Below are 22,368 nucleotides of genomic sequence, written 5' to 3' on the forward strand. Positions count from 1 at the left end.
AAGTGAAAGTGAAGTCGCTCAGTCATGTCCAACTCTTCTCGACCCCATGGACTGTAGCCCACCAGGCTCCTCTGTCCATGGGATTCTCCAGGCAAGAGTAGGTTGTATAATACTATAATTTCTCAGTTACACTGTTTTCATTTTAAAATAACATTTTATTTCATTAAAAAAACTTTTGTCTGTGCCACACTTTGTGGAAATCATTTTATTCTATTTTGTATCTGCTTTGTTTTGTAACGTTTTTGGCTGCACCACACAGGCGGTGGAACTTTAGCTCCCGGACCAGGGGGTTGAACCCCAGCTTCAGAAGTGAAAGCACAAGAATCTGAATCCCTGGACCACCAGGGGAGTCCCCAAATCACTCCATCAAAGGGCAGATCACCACCCCCCTCACCGTCTCCCTTTGCAGCTTGCGTTGCTCTGCACACTCAAGTTGAAAGATTAGCTCTCCTACCAGTCAAACCTGTCGGCATGCAAAGAGTCAGTTTCTTTATTTAGAGTATTTTCCGGGTTCTTCCTGGCTGGTCTCCGCCACACCCATCACGTCGTCCTCCCGGGCCGTCCCAGCCCGGCCCAAGCTCTCACAGCGCCCTTCACGGGATGAGTCCCTGGGAGGGGCCAGTCCTACCCATCCCAGGATCTCTAGGGCAGGGTCCCCTCCAGAATTTCACATGGTCGTGACCCCACAAAGACACTTCGAGGTGCAAATCTCTGGAACCTGTGGATGTGCATTAATTTGGATAAGTGGTCTTTGTAGACGGAATGAAGAGAAGGCTCTTGAAAAGAGATGGTCTGGGATTACCCGGGTGGGCCAATGACAAGTCTTCTTATAAGAGACAGAAGATAAGACATGCGGGGGAGAGGCCACGTGAAGACAGATCAGAGGAGAGGAAACGCTGGAAGAAGAGAGAACAGAGTCTCCCCTCGAACCTCCGCCAGGACCGGGCCCTGCTTCCTTCCCACTGTGTGTGCACTGCATATCAGGCTGCACACAGTGCTGGCCTGGACCACAGGTCTTGAAAAGGTGCCCCCCCCGAGGCCAGGACACGAAACAGCAAAGTCACTGGCAACTCATTCTCACCAAGGGATGAAGCCAAGGACGCGTAAGAGACAAAAGGGTTTGAGACATTCAGAAATGTACTGAAGGGCACGTGGGTGGCTAGACAGTAGCTGTGCACCCCCGCCTACCTGCCTGCCAAGATTACAGGCAAGGCGGACCCTTCTTGCTACCCTGAAAACCCATCGTGGGGGAAGTGAGGACTTAGTTAGCAAAAGGCAAAGATCAAAAACCAAAACCACAGTGACCTCAAATATGGGCTTCCCTGGTGGCTCAGCGGTAAAGAATCTGCCTGCCAACGCATGAGAATCAAGTTCCATCCCGGTGTCAGGAAGGTTCACTGGAGAAGGAAATGGCAACCCATTCCAGTATTCTTGCCTGGAGAAGGACTGGGGAGCCTGGCAGGCTACAGTCCATGGGGTCGCAAAGAGTCAGACACAACTTAGCAACTAAAGAAACAACAGACCTCAAAAATGCATGATGTGAAATTTAGAGAAACTTACAGGCAGCACTTATGAGGATACAGTAGCCTAACGGTTTTCAATGGTAGGAAGTTTTTTAACGGGACTGCACCTGGACCGCAGTGTGAGTCCCCTCCCATCTCCGTGGTGGGGCAGTCCTGGGCGATGAGTGGAGCAGACCTAAGATACGAGGCTAACGAGCGTTCTTAGAAATGCAAATCTGCAGTCACATCTCCTTATCGCTTTCTTTCAGAATTGCTCAACTGACATATTTTTAAGGCATAAGTGGAATCAGTGAATCGAGTTGTAATAAAACACCTACAGCTCATGAATCATGGATGAGTGTTTCCAGAAGCTTTCAGATACGTTAGGCCTTCTTGGCTTTGGTCAGGCAAAAAGGGAAATGTAAGATGAGAAGGACACTCCACGGTTTTAAATTTCACACTTGTTAACCCTGCATGAAATTTAAATTCTCTAAATTCTTAAAGAGATGGGAATACCAGACCATCTTACCTGCCTCCTGAGAAACTTCTTATATGTAGGTCAAGAAGCAACAGTCAGAACTGGACGTGGAAAAACAGACTGGTTCAAATTGGGAGAGGAGTGCGACAGGTTGTATATTGCCACCCTGCTTGTTTAACTTATATGCAGAGTACATCATGCGAAATGCTAGGCTGGATGAAGCTCAAGCTGGAATCAAGATTGCCAGGAGAAATATCAATAACCTTAGATACGCAGATGACACCATCCTTATGGCAAAAAGCGAAGAGGAAGAGCCTCTTGATGAAGGTGAAAGAGGAGAGTGGAAAATCTGGCTTTAAACTCAACATTCAAAAAACTTAAGATCATGGCATCTGGTCCCATCACTTCATGGCAAATAGATGAGGAAACCATGCAAACAGTGACAGACTTTATTTTCCTGGGCTCCAAAATCAATGCAGATGGTGACTGCAGCAATGAAATTAAAAGATGCTTGCTCCTTGGAAGAAAAATTATGACAATCATAGACAGCATATTAAAAAGCAGAGACATCACTTTGCTGACAAAGGTCCGTCTAGTCAAAGCTATGCTTTTTCCAGTGGTCACGTACAGATGTGAGAGCTGGACCACAACAAAGGCTGAGTGCTCAAGAACTGATGCTTTCGAACTGTGGTGTGGAGAAGACTCTTGAGAGTCCCTTGAACTGCAAGGAGAGCAAACCAGTCAATCCTGAAGGAGATCAACCCTGAATATTCATTGGAAGGACTGATGCTGAAGCTGAAGCTCCAATACTTTGGCCACCTGATAAGACCTGACTCATTGGAAAAGACCCTGATGCTGGGCAAGACTGAGGGCAGGTGGAAAAGGGGGCAACAGGATGAGATGGTTCTATGGCGCCACTGATTCAAAGGACGTGAGTCTGAGCACACTCCAGGAGATAGTGAAGGGCAGGAAAGCCTGGAATGCTGCAGTCCATGGGGTGGCAGAGTTGGACACGACTGAGCGACGGAACCGAAATGTGTGTGTGCGCTAACTTGCTTCAATCGTGTCGGACTCTGCGACCCGGGACTGTAGCCCACTAGATCCTCTGTCCATGGGATTCTCCAGGCAAGAATACTGGAGTGGGTTGCCATGCCCTCCTCCAGGGCGTCTTCTCGACCCAAGGATCGAACCCATGGGTCTCGTTATCTCCTGCATGGGCAGGCAGGATCTTTACCTCTAGCACCACCTGGAAAGCCCCTGTGAACCCTGAGAACTAGGAAATGCAGAAAATAAGGGCTGCTCCTAAATTAAACTGGAAGATCAGCAAGCACAGCTTGTAAAGAGGGAAACACACGGATGACCGACAACAGGGCCGACAGAAACAAGCACGGATGCATTCATCCGCGTAAAGCACCTGTGCCATTCGGAAGGGGAGCCTGTCAGCCCTTGGAGGGACAGTTAGAACCAGAATGAAAACCGAGACCATGGTCAGCAGTGCCCACGCACATGGCCTGAGTTGGGTGGTGTCACTCACTGGGCTTCCTGCGTCCTCAGAGCTGCTGGCAGTAACCTTCCTGAGTGCTGAGGCCAGGCAACGTCCCAGGTGAGCCAAGGCATCACTGCTCTCCTCCCAGTGCTGCTGCGGGGCCCTCTGTGGGCAGCCACCCTCATCCCCTGCCCTGCCTCCCGCTGGGGCCCGGCTGTCCCCCTGGGATCCTTTCAGCCCTTGAGCTTCGGTGTTCCCAGCCCTCTGCCACGTCGGACTGGGACACAACTCAGGACTTGGCTTGAGGTATCAAGGAGACTGTGAATCTGGAAGGACACAGCGCTGGGGCCCTCGAGTGACCACGTGTGAAGAGCAGGAGAGCAAAGCCCCCATGGGGAGGAAGCAGAGCAGGGAACATGCCCACGCCCACCACTGCCTCTGGCACAGGTGCCTCTCCTTGGCCTGAAACAGACCCCAGCTGCTGCTGCTCGGCAGGTGATTCCTAAAAATGCATCTCCTCCAAGAACTATTGTTCCTGCTGCTCTGGGGCTGCGTGAGTGCACTCAGGAGCGTCAGACAATTGGGGCTGCCACAGCTCGTGCTGCGTCGGGGGGCCTGATGCTGGGGAGGGCCTGATGCTGGGGGGAGGACCTAACGCAGGGGGAGGGCCTGACGCTGGGGGAGGGCCTGACGCCGGGGGGAGGGCCTGATGCTGGGGGGAGTGTCTGATGCTGGGAGGAGGGTCTGATGCAGGGGGGGATCTGATGCTGGGGGAGGGTCTGATGCCAGGGGTGCGGGGGGGGGAGTGTCTGATGCTGGGAGGAGGGTCTGATGCTGGGGGAAGGTCTGATGCCAGGGCGGGGGGGGGGGGGGAGTGTCTGATGCTGGGAGGAGGGTCTGATGCAGGGGGGGATCTGATGCTGGGGGAGGGTCTGATGCCAGGGGTGCGGGGGGGAGTGTCTGATGCTGGGGGTAGGGTCTGATGCTGGGGGGGTCTGATGCCAGGGGGAGGGTCTGATACTGGGGGAGGGCCTGATGCTGGGGGGAAGATCTGATGATGGTGGGAGATTATAATCTCTATGAGAAATCTTTTTTTCATACTTTCCTGACCACCTTGCTATGTTCTTTTTAACTGAAGGATAATTGCTTTACAATATTGGTTTGATTTCTGCCATACATCGACATAAATTAGCCATAGGTGTACATGTGTGCCCTCCCTCTTGAATCTCCCTCCCACCTCCCCTTGCTACATTCTTGTTTCTATGGATATACGAATAATAAAACTGCTGACTAACATAAAAAGCTCCCACACACAAGCGTGCACACGGCGCTCCCTAGTGCATCACTCGGCCACCCCGCCCTGGGACCCACGCTGAGCCTTCACGCCTGCACTCTGTCCCCACCCTCAGCCCACTGCCCACGCCTCAGCAGCAGAGGGGCCCTGTCCCTGCAGATGCTGAAGTGATGGAGCCTCTTGTCTCCGGAGCCAGGGGTATCAACACCCGGTCGGTCGTCCTCTGGGGACACCCATGCATCCGTCTTCTGGCCTTTCCATTCTCTCCATCCATTTCTCTTAACAGAATGCCCGTGTGATGACACGGGCTCCCATTACCAGCTCTGGTCTGTTCTCAGTGAGAATACAGCTTACCCTCGGCACTCCTGATTGGCAGTGGGAAATTTTGCTTCAGTACTTTATTGAAAGAAAGCAATAAATAATACTGTGATAAAAATAGTTCAAAAGTAGACTGTACATACTTTGTTACATATTCAGGAAGTTCACAAAAGATTAATAGAAAAACAGAACAGTAACAACGAATTATACAAGTGATTAAAGGCGGACCCACATGGAAAGAGACCTGCCGTCTCTCTACCGAGATCTCAGCTGCACAATAAGTAACGCACCATGATCTGAACGCCTCTCTTGCTGGCTTTTTTAATGTGCCGCTGAAAAAGTAAAAGTTACATTTGCTACTTATACAATCCAAAATGGCTATGTCATCAAAATCTAAAAATGTACGCCTAGGTCCATTCTTTAAACATGTTTACAAACAGATGTAAAAAGATGATTTACATAAAAATAAGGCCTTTGTCAGAGCTGCACCACGCTGTCTGTCGGGGGTGTGGCGCCCTCCTGTCCAGCACACCAGGTCTGCAGTGGGTGCAGGGCATCACGATTGGTCCTTGAAGAGTAGGCGCCCTTGACCCTGCCTCCCAGGAGGAGGGCAGGGAGGGCGGGCACAGCGGGCTGTGCGTGCCCAGGCCCCCCACCCCCACCCCCGCCAGTCTCTCTTCCCCAGCTCGTGGCTTCTGCCAGTCACCGGAGAGGAGGGATCGGGGTCCACGGAGACTGGGTTACCCAAGAGGTTTTCACAGTCCTCTTCTAGTCATCCTTTCAGCCCAAATTTGATTAGAAGCTCACATTTAACACCCAGTACTTTTAAATCTCTTCACGCTGCAGAGAAAAAGCATTTCTTGCTAGAAAAAGTACAGTTTAGGTCAGTCGTTAAAATACAACAACAATTGGTTGAAATTAAGTTCGCTCATTTCAGAGTGATTGTTGGAGAGCTTGGTTACATTCTGGAAGGATAATGCACACCGTGTCATGATTTTACAATCGCAGTAAAAACCCTTCTCTCATGGTTTATCATTTAAAAATTAAACAAGAATAATTACAATAAATGCATCATTTACAAAAGCCCTATATTTGTTCATAGGATTTATACATACAAGCATTACAGTACATTCATTTGAAAGACTAAAATCAGGTATCAGGACATGAATTGATCTGAAAGGATATTTATAGCCTGGATATACAAGAAAAAGTAAGTAACTATATAAATGAAGTCATAAGTTTACATAAATATAAGAAACATTAAATTCTAAAATATTTTCTCTATGGTATTCATGAATTTTTTCACTAATTAAAAACTCTGTAATAAAATATCTTCGGGTCCATATAACAAGTATGAACAGAGTAAAGATTGCATCGAGTTCAAATGTTGTCTCTGTCGAGTCCTGGACGCTGCGTGATCACCTGTAGAAGTAGTGCGGGAACACTGGAAATGAACACACAGATGAGTCAGGCCTGGGACGGCAGCGGGTGCCCGAGCCCCTGCCCCTCCAGGCCCCCACCCCATTCTGGAAACAGACACAAGGACGAGTCAGGCCTGGGCAGCCGGTGCCTGAGCCCCGACCCCCACCCCATTCTGGGCTTCAGTGGCTTGAGAACTCAGAGAAACATGGAGGACCAAGCAGATCAGGAGAGAACTCTGTGGCGGACTTTATTCTGACATATAGCTAAAAGCTGCTGCTAAAAAAAACTAAACCCCAATTGAGTTTTCTAGCTGAGACGTGAACAGGACGCACACAGCCTCCTGCCCTCAGAGCGGCTCAAGCAGGGCTGGGCCCCCGGGTCAGACCCACCAGAGGACCACCCAGAGCAGCACCTGCAAGGGAGGTGGCCCCTCAGCAGCGGCCGAGCCCCAGATGCTGGTGCCCTTCCGTGTGAAACGCTGGCCTGCGGAGGGAGAGGCCAGGGCAGGGCAGCCTCGCGAACCCTGAGGCTCTGGGTTCCCTCCGAGAGCCTGCACTCGAGGCGCGGCCGGCAGCACTGCCGCCGTGGGAGCCTCGGCCGTGCTCTGACCACTGTGGTGGTAGCCAGGCACCATGGTCAGATTCTCTGCCGCTGAGGGCTCTCCCGGCCCGACCTCTGGAGACCCGCAGACCCTCCACTGCCAGGGCGAGGCCTCTGCGCCCCCGCGGGCCAGGCCGCCCTGTACTCACCCCGAAGCTCAGCAGGAGTAAGTCCTGACTGTGGCGGAATCCAGCCTCTGCGTTCCCGCCACGCTGCCTGGTCCCACGAGCACGGGAGGAAGCGTGCAAACACAGCGTGCGGTTAGTTGTGGAACGTCACATGGGGCACGAGGACACACACACTCATACCCGCAGCAGCGCCCACTCCTACTGAGAGTCTGGGGACACTCCTAGAGGGTGGATGAGCCGGGGAGAGCGAGCCTGGAGCCCCGCGCTCTGCTGTCCTGGGGGCTGGGCTGCTCTCCCCAGGCGGCGTCAGGGAGGGCGGAGGACGGGGCTGATCTAAGAAAGTGGAAACTCAGTCTCAGCCGCCCTTGGAAATGGCACCACTGACGCTGGGTCAGCCCCAAGCCCTGCTCCAAGTTGAATAAGAAATCGCCATAACCCCCTAGCAGAAACCCGCTGCTCCCAATTCAGCGTCTTCCCCTGGGCCCAGCAGGAGCACATCTGATGAGTCTCCGGCCCGGGCTCCAGAGAGGGCTGAAGACTGGGGGCTGCTGATGGAGCAGCTCACCGGTCTGAACCCTTCTGAGTCTAAGAGCCCCAGAGACCTGCTGCACTGCAAAAGCCAGGGAAAGCAGCCAGTCACACAGTTTACGCCCTGCCAGTCTCACGAGGTTTGTAAAAGGTCATCTCCCGTTTATTACATCCCAACAACCCTTTCTAGGATCGTTTTTATCTAAACCCTAACGTCAACGTCACTATGTCCATCTGACAGGGAGATGCTAGATTTATAATGAGGAGAACAGAAAATAAAAAAGCAAGCCCTTAAGACTCTTCAATCGACTGAAAGCTACGCTACAGTTAAGATTTGTAAAAAGGAGCTGCATGCTCCTTGGAAGAAAAACACTGTTTAGAAAAGGAGAGAGTCACTGGGTCTCCCCCACCCCTGGTTAAGCCTATTACTGAGCTCTGGCGAAGAGACGATGCAGCTTCCCTGTAAGCCCGTTCACCGAAAGTGTCCAGCATAGCAAAGGCTTTACCTAAATGTACTTTGTTCTACAGGAGCAAGTGAGAGCAAGGCTTATAAATTTACTCACGGGAAGGGCTACTAACAGGAAAAAACGGCACCATAGGGACCCTCCAGGCCCGCTCCCACCGGGTGAGCGCACACTCCCTCTAGGAACCCAGTGTGGCCCGCACGGCCAGTGGGGAGAAGGAGCCACTGAGCCGCCCCTGTCATAGACGGGACGCTGGGGGGCGTGCACGGGCACCTCCTGAGCCGCACAGCCTGACCCCAGCCCAGGCTGTCTGGCCGTCTATCTGGCCATCAAGTGGGGACACAGCGGCCCTGAGCACCCGGCCTGAACTAGCGGCGTTCTCCAGCCTCAGAGGGAAAACCAGAGCCAGGTGTGAAAGCACAACGGCAAGGTGGTGTCTTCACGGCCTGGCCGAACTCGGGGGAGGACCTCTGTGGGCCTCACCTCCCTCCTCCGCCCCATCAACCGACCCCAGTGTGCAAGGGACCGACGACGGTGGGGACGGGGGGAGGGCGGCCGCCGCCGTCACTTAGGAGGGACCCGGCCATCTGCCCGGCGTGGACAGGTGCTGAGGGCTGACTGGTGTGGCCTGAGAGCGACCCCACTGTTTCATGGAGGAGCTCTTGAGCGCTGTCGGCCACACGCGCATCTCTACAAGCGTGGGTGTCAATCTCACGCTCTGAGAACACACACGAGTCTCAGTTTTATTAGTTGGAAGAGTATGCTAATATTCAACCAGACAAGAACTTGGGGGAAAAAAAACTGCACGACTGTTAAACGTTTATAAACAGATGTTAGGATTCACTGGCGAACACGGACCCTCGGGCATGCACTGAAGAGCCCCGTAACCTGGGCAGGAGGCCCTTCCAGCTCGTCCGGGTTCTGGCCTGGGCCGCACCCGCCGCCCCACCGGCCACCTACCGTCCGGCTGCACCTTCCTTGGCTGCACGGAGGGCGAGGACAGAGAGGACGGGACCCGGAAGTTCGCAGGCAGCGTCTCCGCGGACCCGGCAGCTAAGCCACGGACATCCTTTGGCCTGAATTTTTTCCTCCAAGAAGGTGCTCTCCTAAAGCTTTTATCATCATCCTGGGAAATTACAGGGCCAAAAATAAGACAGATTTTAAAACAAAGGACAAAACCAAAAAGCTACCAGCCCTTTAAAATGGCTGAGTTTACTACTGCACTTCTGTCCACTTGTATCTGACCCTGTTTGTGATGACCGTGTGTGACCGATTTGCCCAAAATGGGAACAGCGGAGCGTGGTACAGGGTGGGGCAACACGTGTGCCAGGACCCTGACTGGACCGCCCTGGCCGCCCGGGTGGACGTTCCTCCTGACAGTTAGCAGGTTTCGCTTCTCATCTTGGAGAGATCGCCTCTTGCTATATAATACAACACGCTGTCATTCGCTATGGAAACAGCTTCAAGCTGTAACCAGTTCTGTCTCACACTGGGACAGAACCAACGGATGCTTCTTCAGGTGTCTGATTCTCCTTGTCAAACTCAAGTCCCCTTAAGGCCCAATGAAGAGAACTATAGTGTGGGGGTTCTGCGTAAGGGGAAATTAATGTTTTGTGTGTTTCCAATACACTTAATGAAACAGACCCCTAGCACACAGGCCCTGGAATAGGTAAGGCCATCCAGTTGCTCCCCAAAACACAACTCACAGACACCATTCCTAAGTGAAAACCAATGTTTTAATATAAAAAATATTTTTGAGGGGTACTAAAACTTAAATAGCAAAAAAAAAAAAAAAAAAAAAACCAACCCCAAAATAAAAACTAACCCACCCTCCACTGAAGACACGAGTTTTCTAATGACTTGTTAATAAATTTTTAAGAGCAAAGCTTAACTTGTAAAGTTAATTTATCTCCACATTTAGAAGAGATACCGTGACTACATGCCTCATACAAGTATAATAAAATAATTTACCTTAAGGCAACGTGAAAAACCATTAAGCTGAAAACTTACTTCATCGAACCTTCTGTCGGTTCCCATGACCAAGAGGTTGTTAAACTCTCTTTCCAAGACAGCACGAGCCTGAAATTAAAGAAACAGCACCCTAAAACTTTCTACAATCTCGTTTGAATATCAGCACATCACAATTGTTTTTTAAACCAAGACTTAAAAAAAAAAATTCAACTGTGATATTGTTTGAAGTCGGGGGTTTAACGTGGTGTCTGTGGAGGGGGTGTTGAGAAGAGGGAGCCGTGGGCTCTTGGAAATTACACACCAAGTGTGCCCTGCGGGCTGGTGCTGGTGGAGAGATCACAACACTGACACAAGACACACAGCTTTCTGGAGAAGAACAAAAAAGTCCCCTCATTCTCAAATGAGCCCACGAGTCAATAAGAACCACACAGGGCAATTACCCCCAGAAGGAAAACGAATAAAACCTTCATCTGGCACACAGAGGACATCTCTTTCCACGTAAGAACTGAGTACATGTCACTCTTAGGCACACTGGCTTGAATCAAAGTTCCCCTTATTTTATGAAAGACTCTCGTGCTTCCAAGAGAATGGCAAGTGGACAGGCACGAACACAGAGGCACGGAGCATCTCTGACTGTGGACTATCCCGAGAGGGACCTGGTGAGCAACAAGGGCACCAGCTGTCTGAGGGGTCAGGTCTGGTCTCCGTTCGGGGACCCAGCTGTGCATCTGCATCGGGAGATGGCCCGCTCGCTGGGCCCGAGCCCGGCTGGTCGCACCTGTGTGTTCTGCGTGGGGATCTGTAACAAGAGGGCCAGCGCGTTGAAGTCAAACGTCTCGTCCAAGGCCAGCAGCGCGCCGTGCACACCGCTCTCGACGAGGTTGTTCGCGTATTCTTTGAGGCCAATGGAGAGGATCCAGCGGATCACTCGGTCGTTGCTCCAAACCAGCACGTCTGCAGGGAACGACAGATTGAAAGGAGCCTCAGAAAGCTGTTCTCCCCTCATGCAGCTGCTACGAAGGAGTCCTACGTGCTGACCCTCAGCTCCCGACAAAAGCCAGGACCTCCCAGGGGCCGGGGCACATGGCTCAGCGGACAGCCAACCTGCTGTGCTCGGACAAGGGTGTCCCAGCCCCTCTCCATCCTGGTGGAGACTGTCCTGCTAGAGCTCATCCCTCAGGCGAGTCCGAGAGAGAGGAGGCGACTGCGTGCATTTCCAGGGGACAGAGGCGGAGGCTCCAGGGCTCGGAAAGGAGAGGACACACACGAGCGCGTGTGCACCGGGCACGGACACGCTTCACACACAGACTTGAGTCTCGGCTTCTTTTCTTTCTTTCATTTTTGAGTGTTTGTTGATGTACTTTTTTCCCGTCACAAAAAGGACGCAGTACCATATCTGGATACCTTGCTCGATTCACCATAAACCTCTCATTTATAATCTTGAAGCCTTTTTTTTTTAAGTCATTTTTGTTGTCTCATTTTAAAAAGAGAGAAACGTAAAGACATTGTCCAGCACGTTAGAGGGATTTGTGTGTGGGGGGAAGACCTTAGTTAAGTCAAGTAATAAGTCACAAAATTTACTCTTAGTACAGTGCTGAAAATAGCCGCTCTGTACAAACATATCCAGCTGATCACCAGTGACTTTCAGAGACAGCGCAGCCTGTGTCAAGTGTAAAAAGGTTTAAAATGGATTCAGAAAACAAACGAGACAGATGCACAGCTCTCAGTTCCAATGCCCTTGTCTGGGTAAAGGGACAGATACTATAAATGTTGGCTTCTGGTTTTCTCGTGATTCAAACGAACTCAGTCCTAGCTAGACAATCCTCCACAGGGGCCATCTCTTCAAACATATTTTTATCTTTACTTTCCTTCTTAGTAAAAACTGGAGATGAAAACAGGGTTATAGTAAGGATTAAACGAAGGAACCTATGAAGGTGCCCGACCGTTCAGTTAAGTCTTGTCACTGTCAGTGATCTGTAATCACTGATCTTGTTATCAGTGACCTATTTTCTGAACATTCTGGGAGGTCTTATACTGAGCTAACGGCTGATATCCTTTCTGAAAATTCACTTTATGTGTTTTGGCTGTGATGGGCCTTTGGTGCTGCGTGCGGACCTTCTCCAGTTACCACGGGCAGGCTTTGCAGAGCGGTGCTTTCTCCTGTTGTGGAGCCCAGCCTCCCAGACCAGGGACTGAACTCTGTCCCCTGCATCAGCAGGCAGAGGATTCTAACCCACTGGACCACCAGGGGAGTCCTACAGCTAACACCTCATTTAAAATCGCTCCATTGTCCTCAGGCTCTTAGAGGCAACCCCCAGGGCAACCCTGCAGCCCAAGGCCCCTCCCTCCAGTAACTGAAATGCCTCCCTCCCCAGCTGAGAAGCTCCCATCCAGCTTCAAGGCCACTCCCTCCAGCCTGGGCACAGAACCACGCTGCCTCAAGTGCTTTGACAAGAAACCAGAGCAGTGTTCTTCACACTTAAAGGCGTGCACAGCAGGTCTTGCTCTTCTCGGCTCTGGAGTTACCTGCAGCGTGCAGCAGCATTTGCGAGTAGAACAGGGCACACGGCACAGCAACAGGGAAATCTCTGGAGCTGTGGGGAGATGCTCTCACCTCGAGACACACAACCTGCAGACCGATGTGAGCCCAAGGACAGAGCACAAGTTCTCTGGCCACAGAGGACGATCTCAAACACACTCCCTTCCATCCCCCACTCCTCCGTAATGATGCGAGGTGTGTTTCCTCCACAGAAAGCCATTTCCCAAATTTTTCTTTCAAATAGGAAATCACTGGGCTGCTTATACACTGGGAAGCAAGAAACAGGACTGTACTAGCCTTTCAGTTCATTCTGGCTCTCTTCTCTTTTTCTTTCCAGTTCTTTTCGGTCATAATTCAACCTTCGCAGGCACATAATTCCACACTGGAAACTGTTTCTGTTTCCAAGAGAAAAAGAAAAAATTTAGACCCGGACACAGGCAAACGTCTCTCAGCCAACTAGTAAGAACGACTTGCCGTGCCTGACCTGTGAAAACTATCAACCATTTTCAGTTGCCCACGAAGGTCTTTCTTGGTCAAGTGATCCAGCATCCGCGCGTCCACAAGGCACTCCATGAAGTAGCTGCGGTACTGCGGGAGCCCCAGGCTGGGCAGCCACTCGTTGCCGATCCACTCGTGGTTCATGTCCCCGTACGCGAGCGTCTGCTTTCAATAATTAAGGGCGGTCAATTCAGGGGGAAAAAACCCCATGGAAGCAGTCACAAGGGCCATTTAAATCATCTTTAAAATGGATTTTTAACCAATTACATATTCTCAAAGGCTAAGCTAAAGACAACGTTATTGCTCATAACTTTAAAATAATTTGACCTTTTATTTGCTACCTTTTAAATTTGCTGGCAAAACTCTATACAAAGAAATTATACCATTAAGTCTATGATTCATCTGTGTTAATAAATACCAAACCATGGTAAAACTGTAACTGACTACACATTAATTTTCTGAAATAGCTTTTATATATAATAATAATATACCAACAAAGAATAGCCACGACTCATGAACAAGTTTGAAGGACCAACCTAACTCTACTCACTAAAAGTTATTTCTGGCTGGCTTTAATTTTATTTTCAACATTTTGTTTTCTAAATTTCTTTAGCAAAACATCTGCTAATTTCAAAGTCAGTTAAGTGAATTAAAAAGCAGGTTTTAAAAAAGAGATAAGGAAAACAATAACTAAATGGACTGAAAGAAGAAATAGACAAACCCACAGCTACAGCCAGGGACCTCAATCTTCCTCTGAATCACTCAGTAACCGATGGAACCAGTAAGCCAAAACAGACAACCAACCAAGGTCAGGAAGGATACAGAAGCCTTTAAACAATTCTCCAGGCAAGAATACTGGAGTGGGTTGCCATGTCCTTCTCCAGGGGATCTTCCCGACCCAGGGATCAAACCCAGGTCTCCGGCATTGCCATCCAAGCCACCAGGGAAGCCCTCTTAAACAGCACTGTCAGCCAACCTGACCTAACTGACATTTTATAGAACTCTCCCTCCAACAGCAGCACGATAATGTTCTTTTCAAGGGGATATGGAACTCTCTTCAAAAGACAGACAAATCTCAGCATAGTTAAAGTGACTAAAATCATACAAAGTAAGTTTTCTGATCTCAACAGAATTAAATTAGAAACTAAAAAACCCCTGATATCCCGGAATCTCCCAAACATCAGGAAATTAGCATATTTCTAAATAATTCATGTGTCAAAGAAGAAATTGCAAGTGAAATGGGAAATATTTTGAAGTGAATAAAAGTGAATATACAATATACTAAAAAGCTACAGGACATAGCTAAATCAGTACCTGGAGGGAAAACTGATAATATTAAACACACAAATGAAGGGAGATTGTGCGTCAATAACCTAAGACTCTATCTTAAAATACCTATTAAAAAAAAACAAAAAAAACAAATGAAATCCAAAGCAAGCAGAAAGAAGAAAATGCAAGAGCAAAAATCAATGAAACAGAAACTAGAGAAACAAAATGAAACAAAAAAACCTAAAATCAGGTTCTTCATAAATATCAATAAAATTGACTAAGCAGAGTGACCAAGAAACAAAGAGAAGACGGAAACCACCAATAGCAAGGATGAAAGAGGGACGTCAGCACAGCTCCTACGCACTGAGAGCACCGGGGAGCAGCCTCAGGCAGCTTAGATGAAACAGCCTACTTTCTCGAAAGACACAACCTGTGAAAGCCACCAAGGGAGAAACAGATGACCTGAATCTATTACAACTCGACTTTGTCGTTAGAAATCGCATCTATCCTCACGTACAAAATCTCCACCCTAAGTGGCTTTACTCGTGAATCCTAACAAGTGTTTATGAAGAAAATGCTAGTTATACACTAACTATTCCAAAATAGTGAAGGGAAAAACACCTAACTCCTTCTGAGGCCAGAATTCTCTTGATACCCAAAACCAGACACACACATTACAAGAATATCAATGTCCCTCACAGACACAGATGCACAATTCCTTAATGGCACGTGAGGAAACCAGTAATCAATTAAAAATACAAGGTATCATGACAAGCAGGGTTTATTCCATGAAAAAGCAACACAACTGTATTTGCTGATGACCCAATGATTAACATGGAAAATGAATTGACAAAACAGTTACAAGCATGAGAGTGAGTTCAGCAAAGTTGCAGGATTCGAGATCAACATATAAAACTTCACTGTATTTCTAAATATTAGAAATAAACCGGAAATTGAAATTTTGAAGACTACCCTTTATTATGATGTCGTCAAAACCAATGAACTCCTCGGGGTAGATCTAATGGAATACGTGCAAGATGTGCACCGTGAGAATAAACACGTGACATGCACACACACCAAAGAAGGCACTTGTCCTTCAGTCCAAGAAGACTAAGGCATGTTTGAGGAATTCTGGACATTATGGAATCCTTGGAAATAATACCTCCTGACTACCACCATGTTCTGACTCAAAAATACGGCCTCTAATGTACTATTTACACCGACGAAGCTAGAAGGAATAACTCAAACTCCAACAAGAACACTCAAGTTCTAACGGAAAAAACTTTCTAATAGAAAATAAATTTCTACAAATAATGACTGGAAATAAAACACGAAACATTTTTAGACATCATCACAATATCATGTGCTTTCACTCTTTCAATTACAGCTCTCATAAGCCTGACATTTATAGCATGAATATCTGGTATTATTTTCCTACTCGCTGTTTATGTATTTTTAAATAGACAGAAAATGCAAAGACATTTCTAAGTAGAGAATTCCATGGAAGCAGAAGCTCCTTGTTTTTGTTCACTCATTATATATTCTATTCACACCTTAGTGGTCAATAACATAAGTTCTGGGAGGGTCAGGCTCAGTCCCAGGGAGACCCACATCTCCTGGGCTGTCATCCCAGCCTGGGGAAAAAAAGCACACAGCAGGGCTCTCCAATGATCAGAGAACATTTGGGGCAGAAGAGACTCTGCAGGGCCTATTTCTCCATCACTGAAATGGTCACAAACACAAATCAGCTTCCTGAACTCTGAGCAAGGTGAGAGTGGTGATGGCATGGATCCTGTTCAATCGGGCACCACCCATGGGTAGCACAGCCCTGTGCAGACGCCTGGGAGACGTCTTCTGCCCGCGAGCCCGAGGCCGCCTCAAACCTCCCCTCGGCTCCGGAGCAGGCCCCTGTGTGCCAGCACGGGGGCGACGCATGCTGCACCCTCTGCCCGTGACGAGCTCACAGAATGCAGTCCTTGCTTATGCTGAAGACCAAAACTTCCCAATCCTGGCGTCGCTGGCATGGCTCATCCTTGTTTGTATTTCCATTGCAAAAAGCAAACGCTCAGCTTAATTTGTATGTCTGTTTAACTACCACGATGCAGGCAAAGTTCTGACCCTTAGTGTAAAATATACTGATATTTAAGTAATTGTGAAATGCGCGCTTTTAAATTCACTGATGGTCATTACTGACTGGGTTAAATAATTAATGAGGATATTTATCTGGAGCAGTGGCACAGAATACCTGAGTCAAGGAGTGGGGGAGTTCACAGAATCACATTATATCTACTTCCCTCTTCTGTTAAAAGTGATATAATTGACTTTACTTCAGAAGCCCAAATAGAAGGAAATGGGTGTTTCAACTGTCAACTGGTAGTCAGGAAAACTGATTCAGAATTCCTCCGCTTTTTTGGCTACACAGGTACCTTTCAGGGCCCATACACAGCATACTTCCGCCCACGCACGGCAGACTTTGCTCGTCACGTGTCACCGAACAAAGTCGGCGGGATCACGCGTAGGAGAATCCCTGTTTTTAATCAAACTGTCTCAAAGCAAGGTGGCAAAACAGTTGTGACCAAGTTTTTGTTTTTGAGTTCAACCGGGGACCTAAAAATTCAACATGTGCGTTAGGCAGGAGTGGGCTCAATTTCTGAGAATTCCATCAGCAGGAAGGACTCTGGAACACACGGGATCAGGACAGTGCACAGTGAATACCAACAGAGGCAGAGTCTCTACGGCAACTCTGGTGTTGGAAATTGATTAAAACACCATTTTCTCATCAACTGATCTCGTAACTAACCCTACCCAACTGGGGACTGAAATACATCACCCGAGTAGCGGCCGAAGCCGTGAGGCTTTGCAGGAAAGAACATGTGTCAAACAAAGTGATTTATGTCCACGAGATTAACCACCAGAAATGTTCAAAATTGTCCATGAGACGTACTCTTTAATCCTGTGCTTTGCTTTGGCTAATGCTTTCAAACCATTAACAGTATTCTGACTAAATCAAGATGTTGAAAACGTCAAGAAAGTAAATTACAAATTCTCATCCTCCAACTCTTTTTGTTGCTGTATATATAGTGAAGAATACATTACAGAAAGTCTCCAACCTGAGCCCAGCTTCCCTCCTCATCCTCCTGATGTTACGTGGTTAGGGATGCAAAAGAACAGAACCGTTAGTACTGGTGAGCGGGGGACACGAGCACGTTCTCTCTGCAGGGGAGGGCGAGGGTCACAGAGGCAGAGCAGCAGGCAGGAGTCATGCAAAGGCCACACCCAACGTCTCATGCAAAGAGCAGCACCCCTCCCCAACACCCCCCACCCCACGCCAAGCACACCCACAAAAGAGAACACTAGGCCCCAGGGCTCAACCGAGGTCTCCCGGAAAGGAGACAGGCATCGGGTCTATTCTACAGGGGGCAAGTCTACCAACTTAAAGTTCCTGAAACAAACACAACGTAAGACAAAGTACGGATCGTTCATACGTTTAACTGATGCCTAAGAGAGACACTTATCCAGAAAACTGAACGTGAAATGACTTTTCTGTTTTCCACAAAAGGGCCGAGAACGGCGCCACCCTGACGCGGGCCCGCGCGGGGAGGGAGACGAGCGCAGGGCCGGGACTGACCGTGTGTGGCGTGGCCGTGAGTGTCTCCATCTCCTCGTGCGTTAGCCAGACATTTCCTGTGGTCTAGGGGGGCCCGTGGCCAGCCACATCCAGGCAACGGCAGCAGTAACAGGGAGGAGAGGTGGCAGACCCGTGAGCTGGGGCGGAGGCGCGGGCGGGACAGAGGCCGGCCCCCCACCACCCGCGTCGGCCCCCAGAGAACACACCAGGCCCGGCGCCCGGAAGGACCCCCAACACTGTGCCCCAGCCACACGGAGAGGGGCCCCAGCACTCTGCCTGCGTGCTGACCGCCTGAGCCAGGTGGGACTGCGGGAGAGTGGAGTACGCTGTGCCCGTCTGAGCAGCGAGGGATTCTCAAGGAGCTACTCATGCAACGTGTTTTAAAGGGCCTCACCCAGACAAGGCTCAGTGGCCAGCTTTGGGTTCTGGGGGGATGACCCTGAGCAGGCACCTGCCAGGGACTGGATCTTTCTGTGTCAGAAGCAGCTGCGGGGGCCCCAGTGATGGCACCCCATGGCATCACCGGCCGAGACAGCCAAGCCCCTGGGTGGGCTCCTGGGGGGCTGCTGTATCCCGTCCCACGGGGGTCAGGCTCCTCATGGTGAGGGCACCACCCGTTAAACTCAACTCCTAAGAAGTTCCCTTTACTGAGATACTTTATAGAACCTCCGGGGAACCCTCAGCACCTTCCTTTCTAAAAAGGTGGCTCTGGTGAACCCTCTGGGGCACGCAGAGCAGAGCAGATACGCTGAGCACGTGTGCATCTGTGTGGGATGGGCTCACCACCATCACGCTCACACTCAGAAACAAGGAAGACAGACGGACGAGAGAGCCTTCATGATTTTCATGGAAAATAACCGTGAGCCTGAGTCAGGCTCCACCTGCTCCTCAGGGCAGGCACATCTGGGAGGCCGCATCTCCTCGCCAGGGCTCCTCTGCAGGGTGGACACGCCGAGCGTGGGGACTGAGCTGTGTCCTGAGTCTGCACTCGAGAAACGAGGAGCTGGCTGGCCCTGATCTCCTGGCAACAATCCACATTTCCACCGGATTCGTTTTAAGTTTTCCAACCAGGAGGACCGTCTTACAGGACTTTCAAGGTTTTCCCACGTAGAGGAAAAGTGCATCAGCACGATGCAACTTGGTGTGAACCGGCAGATCTATGGACTCTTAAAACCCTGAAAGCCCAGGGTCTGCAGCTCCCGGATGGACAGGCTGGACAAGTCAGATGAGGGGGAAACAAGGCACCCTGTGGGCTCAGCTTTTCTCTTTCACCTTCTTGACGTTTATATTTACTTTTTTAAAAATACATTTGCAAAACCTTCCTTTTTTACAATTTTCACATTTTCAAAAATCCCCCTTTTTATGTTTTCAAAAACTCCAATTTCTCTATTACAAAGCCACTGCAGCCCAGCTGTTACAAAAACAATCCATCTGAAGCATTCAATAATCCATCTTTTAACAACACGACTGCCGCAAATGAAAAGCTGTCATGGTTTTGAACACTAGAATGTTACGCTGGAGCAGGGACGTCTGCAGAGAGAGCCCGGAAGCGCGCGGGAGGGAGGAGGGGCATACCGTTCTGGACGTGGGCGGGGCGGAGGGGCTGGTCAGCGACATGATCTCCTGGATCGCCAGCCGCAGCTTCAGCCGGTGCAGCGGGTTGCTGATGCCGATCTCCCGCTGGATCTCCGTGTCCGACAGGGCGGACATGATGGCGCCGCTCTTCACGTTGGCTCGGCAAGCAGCCACGTACCAGGCCGGCATCCCGACCCAGAGCTGGGGGCAGGGGACACGGGGCGGGAGGTTATGTGTGGCTGCGGAGAAAGGGACGGACATGCGCGGCCCAGGACGGGGTGCAGGCAGGGGCTGGGGACACGGGGCAGGAGGTGATGTGTGGCTGCGGAGAAAGGGACGGACATGCGCGGCCCAGGACGGGGTGTGGGCGGGGGCAGGGGGCGCTCTCACACCTCCAGCCAGACCACAACAGTGGGCCCATCCCACTGTGCGAAAGGCAAGCCTTGTCTCCGGGCTTCCTCGAGCAACTCGTGCCTGCAAGTAAGGAGACATTCAAAATTCAAGAATCACCGTTACACACGGATATAAAACAAGTTAGCCTAAGTATTAATTCTCTTTATACACTTTTCAAAAGTGAAACAGTACGTATTTCATCACGTTCCTTTAATCTTCTAAACTTAATGGCAGTTTGGACATATTGCAAAGGACACCTGAGTCATCAGATGCTGAAGGAGTCCCCGCAATTCCCCACAGAACCACCTCCTTCCAGGATGAAAGGGTTATTGCCAAGCTGAAAGAAGTCAGGAGTCTGCACGACTAAGGCAGGGCAGTCAAGGAGAAACACATCCACTCTTCCCTCTCCCAACAGTAAGGGCGGATATGCAGAAGAGGCAACCACACCACGGTCTGAGCAGAGGAGCCTGTTTCTGAGAGAGCTTCAGGGACACACAGCATTTCCAAGAGACACACAAAGAGCAACGCAGACTTTCAGCACAGGGCACTCTAACACAGCAAGCGAGGAAGGGGCTGGACAGGGGCACTCTAACACAGCAAGTGAGGAAGGGGCTGGATGGGGGGCACTCTAACACAGCAAGTGAGGAAGGGGCTGGATGGGGGGCACTCTAACACAGCAAGTGAGGAAGGGCTGGATGGGGGCACTCTAACACAGCAAGCGAGGAAGGGGCTGGACAGGGGCACTCTAACACAGCAAGTGAGGAAGGGCTGGACGGGGGGCACTCTAACACAGCAAGCGAGGAAGGGGCTGGACGGGGGGCACTCTAACACAGCAAGTGAGGAAGGGGCTGGATGGGGGCACTCTAACACAGCAAGTGAGGAAGGGCTGGATGGGGGGCACTCTAACACAGCAAGCGAGGAAGGGGCTGGATGGGGGGCACTCTAACACAGCAAGTGAGGAAGGGGCTGGATGGGGGGCACTCTAACACAGCAAGTGAGGAAGGGGCTGGACGGGGGCACTCTAACACAGCAAGCAGGGGAGGGGCTGGACAGGGGGCTGTTTCTATCCTACACTGCTGTTCAGCTAATTAGCTATGTGCTAAATTAAGCACTGGTTATTCTTTTTTGGCTATGCTTGGCTTGTGGGATCCTAGTTCTCCAACCAGGGATCAAACCCCAGGCCCCCTGCAAGGGGAAGTGCAGAGTCCTAGCTACTGGACTGCTAGGGAATCCCCTAAAGATACACAGTGGCTTTTCAATATACTCAAGTAACATCAGACTTAAGACTATGGTGTTGCTAGGAGTCGGACACAACTGAGCAACTTCACTTTCACTTTTCACTTTCATGCATTGGAGAAGGAAATGGCAACCCACTCCAGTGTTCTTGCCTGGAGAATCCCAGGGATGGGGGAGCCTGGTGGGCTGCCGTCTCCGGGGTCACACAGTTGGACACGACTGAAGCGACCTAGCAGCAGCAGCATGAAATCTACGTATGGTTAAAGCTCAAAATGTTTCACATAAAATTTCAAGTAACTGTTCCTTTAAGTCAACTTTAGGTTTCCTAGAATAGTAAATATTGTACTTTCTAGGAATAATTATACCAGAAAACACAAACATGTATCTTATTAGCTCAAAAAGTGAAAGTGAAAGTGAATTCACTCAGTCGTGTCCAACTTTTTGGGACGCCATGGACTGTAGCCTAGCAGGCTCCTCCGTCCATGGAATTTTCCAGGCAAGAGTACTGGAGTGGGTTACCATTTCCTTCTCCAGGGGCTCTTCCCAACCCAGGGATCAAACCCAGGTTTCCTGCATTGCAGGCAGACACTTTACCATCTGAGCTACCAGGGAAGCCCCTTAATAGCTCGAGGAGAGTTTTTGAAAAAGGCAAACTTTTAAATTCCCGTATCTCAGGGGAACGAGGCATGTGCCACATGCCAGGAGTTCGCGTCCCAACCACAATCACCGTCCAGGAACAAGCGGAAGACTCGCCTGGCGTCTGCTGGGGCTTATTTCCTTCCTCGGCTATAAGACGGTGCATCACTCTGCTGCCACTGGCTCACTCTCAGCTGAAACCTTGCTTTACAGAGACGGCTTGAGAGACGAGCCTGGGGGGCTGCCTGCTCTGCGGAACGCTGAGACGACCCTGCTCGGGCCGCACGGTGGGGCTGGAGCTGGGATCTCCTCTGCCTCCTCGAGGATCAAATTCAAGGCCCCAAGTGCAACTCATGAAAACACCGGCCCTAGCAGTAAACTGACATGGCTGCGTCCTTGCCTT

General features: G+C 50.1%; 1 protein-coding gene across 12 annotated transcripts in view; it reads right to left on the minus strand.

Annotated features, from left to right (window-relative positions):
- Positions 1-5,129: 5,129 nt before the first annotated feature.
- Positions 5,130-22,368, minus strand: part of PPFIA1 (PPFI scaffold protein A1) — a 77,612-nt gene continuing 60,373 nt past the window's right edge. For 2 of the 12 annotated variants that reach the window (XM_086383951.1, XM_086383947.1), the window contains 11 exons: positions 20,093-20,174; positions 19,701-19,901; positions 18,126-18,188; positions 17,608-17,634; positions 13,215-13,390; positions 13,028-13,125; positions 10,970-11,145; positions 10,231-10,299; positions 9,181-9,346; positions 7,250-7,316; positions 5,130-6,522 (listed from right to left, as the gene is read on the minus strand). In XM_086383951.1, coding sequence (XP_086240077.1) covers positions 7,258-7,316; positions 9,181-9,346; positions 10,231-10,299; positions 10,970-11,145; positions 13,028-13,125; positions 13,215-13,390; positions 17,608-17,634; positions 18,126-18,188; positions 19,701-19,901; positions 20,093-20,174 — 1,117 coding nt within the window. In that variant the 3' untranslated portion in view covers positions 5,130-6,522; positions 7,250-7,257. Of the gene's footprint in view, positions 6,523-7,249; positions 7,317-9,180; positions 9,347-10,230; positions 10,300-10,969; positions 11,146-13,027; positions 13,126-13,214; positions 13,394-17,607; positions 17,635-18,125; positions 18,189-19,700; positions 19,902-20,092; positions 20,175-22,368 lie in introns of all 12 variants that reach the window. The other 10 variants (XM_086383954.1, XM_086383948.1, XM_086383957.1 and 7 more) reach the window with 6 other exon arrangements.

The sequence above is a fragment of the Bos grunniens genome, chromosome 29 (assembly GCF_055505025.1).
Source record: "Bos grunniens cultivar Pamir isolate PY7600 chromosome 29, Bosgru_T2T1.0, whole genome shotgun sequence".
NCBI lineage: Eukaryota > Metazoa > Chordata > Mammalia > Artiodactyla > Bovidae > Bos > Bos grunniens.